We start from the raw sequence: 2982 nt of genomic DNA, 5'->3' as shown, positions 1-2982 counted from the left end.
AATATTCTCTTTGCCGTGAGGTTCCTTTTTATCTATTAAGTCATTTTATATTTTGTGTTACAAGGACCTGTGATCCTACATGTTCTTCCTTTATTTCTCCCAAAAATGGAAACCCTAACCCTAGAATAAGAATTAACTAAGCATCACAAACATCAATTTCATGCCCAATTAAAGAAATCATCAGTATAGTTACGGTGAAATCGATACCTAGCGAAAAACTCTTATAATCCTCTCGTTAGATGATTGTGAACCACTCCTCGGGTAACAATTCTCAAAGTGTTGAATTAGCGAAGGTTACATCTCTTAACGAGATCATCTATGAAATCCTCTCGAGACTCCCTGTCAAGACGCTACTTCAGTTCACTTCCGTTTCTAAACCAATGCTCTCTCTCATAAAGAATCCATCATTCGCCAATTTATACTTTGCGCGTTCCACTAATGAACGTCGAAGGGCCATTTTCATCTCGGCTTATGATCCAGATACACTCAAACGACACTTTTTCTCGGCTCCTTATCACATGAGTGGTCCTTTAACTCATCTCTTGACACTCGATGACTGCCCGACGAATGATAGCATAGAATTCACGGAAGCCGTACATATTAAACGGTTTAATATTATTTAATTCTGGAAATGGATTTGTTGAGAACAATTATGCTTTTGTTATAAATCCTAGCACTCGTAAGGTCTTTAAACTTCCTGGTCTAGCTTCAGTGCCAAGTTACACTTATGGTAAGGTGCATATATGTTACTTCTTTGGGTTCAATGAATCTACAAATGAACATATGATTTTAAACATCAGGATGCTTGATATTCAATCTGTTAAACCTTTTAAACCAACTACTATCGAGATTATGATTTTTTGTATGTCGAGTTTATCATGGAGAAAGATCGATGTGGATCTTCCTTTCGATGTGTGTGGGGATCGTTGGTGCGTTGGCACAAAACATAGTGTTTGTGTCAATAGTGTGATACATGTGATTCTTCAGAACGAGATTTTGGCATTCGATTTGAGAACAGAGAAGTTTTCGATTATTAACATTCCTGGTGATGCTATTCCTACTGTTAAGATGTCCTCTGAGAGGGGTATGAATATTGTGAAACCAATCCAACCAGTTCTCATGAAGATTGGTGGATTCTTAGGAGTTATTGATCATAATCCTGTTATGCTAACCCTTGAAATGAATATTTGGATATTACAAGACTATGAAAATGATGTTTGGGTTAGAGAAACCGTTTTTTTCTTGAGTTCTTTCTTCTTACTAGACGGGCCTTTTCCATTAAATCCGGTTATAGCGAGGCAGCTTGCTTACAGTTTCTGAAACTAGAGATGTGATCGATGTACTTTTGTATGTCATGGAGAGTAGAAGTTTGAAACTGGTAAAATACACGCTCGGTCATCAATTTCTCAGCTCTAATAGAATTCGATTCGATCATGTTAAGAGTTATGTTGAAAGCATACTTCCTTTAAACAGAAGCTAAACAAGTGGTTCATGATACATCAATAGGTGAGCTCTGATATATACTTTGATTTGAAGAAGGTTTAAAAAGCGGATACTTTAGTTTTTAAACATGTTATTTATTATGGTGTTGGTTAAAGTATATATTAACAGTTAGAAAAGCCTTTAATTGCTAACACCGATGATTAGTAAACAAATAAAATACTTCAATATATCATATCTTTCTGTGTTTTCCATTATCAGTAGTTGTGGTTGTTACTGACGCTGGAAGGGGCGGTGTAGGAGGTGATAACTTGTATTCAGTAGACAGTAGGTGGTTGTGGCAGTAGATGTTTCTGCAACTTTGTGACCGTAGATATGACTGGTAAGTAATGAATGTGTGGTTCTCGTGTTCAATGCGCATGCAGATAGTCGCAGTACCCTCTCCCTAATCCCCTTTATTTAAACCAGTTTGATTGCTATATTACAATTCACTCAGTCATCGATTACACTATAATACAGTTGACATTGATAATGTTACTCGTTAAGTTGAAAGCATTTTGACATTAGAGAACAAAAACAGTTCCTTTTATCCTTTACCGGGTAAAGGGTCTATCGGAGAGAAGTTTAAACACATGAATCGGCTCCCATGCCAGTTGTTACTTCCTTGTACTTTGAAAGTTACGTTTGCACTTTCTTAGTAGTACTTAATGTTTTTCTTTCTCGTGTTAATTAATAATTGTGTGCTTGAACAGATTCCGGAAATTTTTATAATACTCATTTTGATTCATTAGATTTACAATTATGGTGTGAATATGATCACTTTCAAGTTTCAACACCGGCCTTAAACATTACCCTGAAAATGACTGGATTTTGCCACTGAAAACGATTTTGTTTAGTGGACTAAAATATATTTTTTTTTTTTTTTTGAAAGGCAAGGTTAGTTGTTAGTTGTTAGACTCGAACTTGGGTCACTCTCGAATCCATGAAACATGGATACCGATGAAGCAAGGCCTCATTGGCTAGTGGACTAAAATATAACGTATGTCTTTTTGAAGGTGACGTGTTTAAATTACGATACTATTTGTCCCTTTATTCGTTACCGGAGAAGCTTACAGAGAAACCAAAGTCAGTTTTCAACTTTTTATATCTTTGAATTTATCAATTATCAATATATTTTGTTTTCTATCATTTGTTGTGGCCTTTAAAGATTACAATCAACAGTTCATCAAACACCCTGGTTCTTGTCTAACATGCCAAAAAATTTAAGGCGATAGTATCTATTTTCATCAAAAAATGAAAAGTGAAGAGGAACAATCGACTTCCACAAGAACACAACAATCTTATTTGGTTGTATGCGTAGCAAAAAACACCTGTCTTCCTCTCGTTACAATGATATTGAACCACTTTTCGGGTTACAAGTCACAAGATGTTGAATTGGCAACAGTTCCATTTCCAAACGATATACTCGAAGAGATCATCTCTGAAATCCTGTTGAGACTCCCGGTCAAAACGCTACTTCAATTCACTTCCGTTTCTAAACCA

General features: G+C 35.8%; 1 protein-coding gene across 1 annotated transcript; it reads left to right on the top strand.

Annotated features, from left to right (window-relative positions):
- The first annotated feature begins 239 nt into the window (after positions 1–239).
- LOC139868929 (putative F-box protein At1g50870) lies at positions 240–1320 on the top strand. Its single transcript, XM_071857263.1, has 2 exons — positions 240–607; positions 801–1320. Exons 1-2 carry the CDS (start codon positions 240–242, stop codon positions 1318–1320), a joined length of 888 nt encoding a protein of 295 aa, XP_071713364.1.
- Positions 1321–2982: the final 1662 nt, after the last annotated feature.

This window comes from Rutidosis leptorrhynchoides, chromosome 9, assembly GCF_046630445.1.
Source record: "Rutidosis leptorrhynchoides isolate AG116_Rl617_1_P2 chromosome 9, CSIRO_AGI_Rlap_v1, whole genome shotgun sequence".
Classification (NCBI taxonomy): Eukaryota; Viridiplantae; Streptophyta; class Magnoliopsida; order Asterales; family Asteraceae; genus Rutidosis; species Rutidosis leptorrhynchoides.
This window is presented reverse-complemented; position numbering and strand designations above follow the sequence as displayed.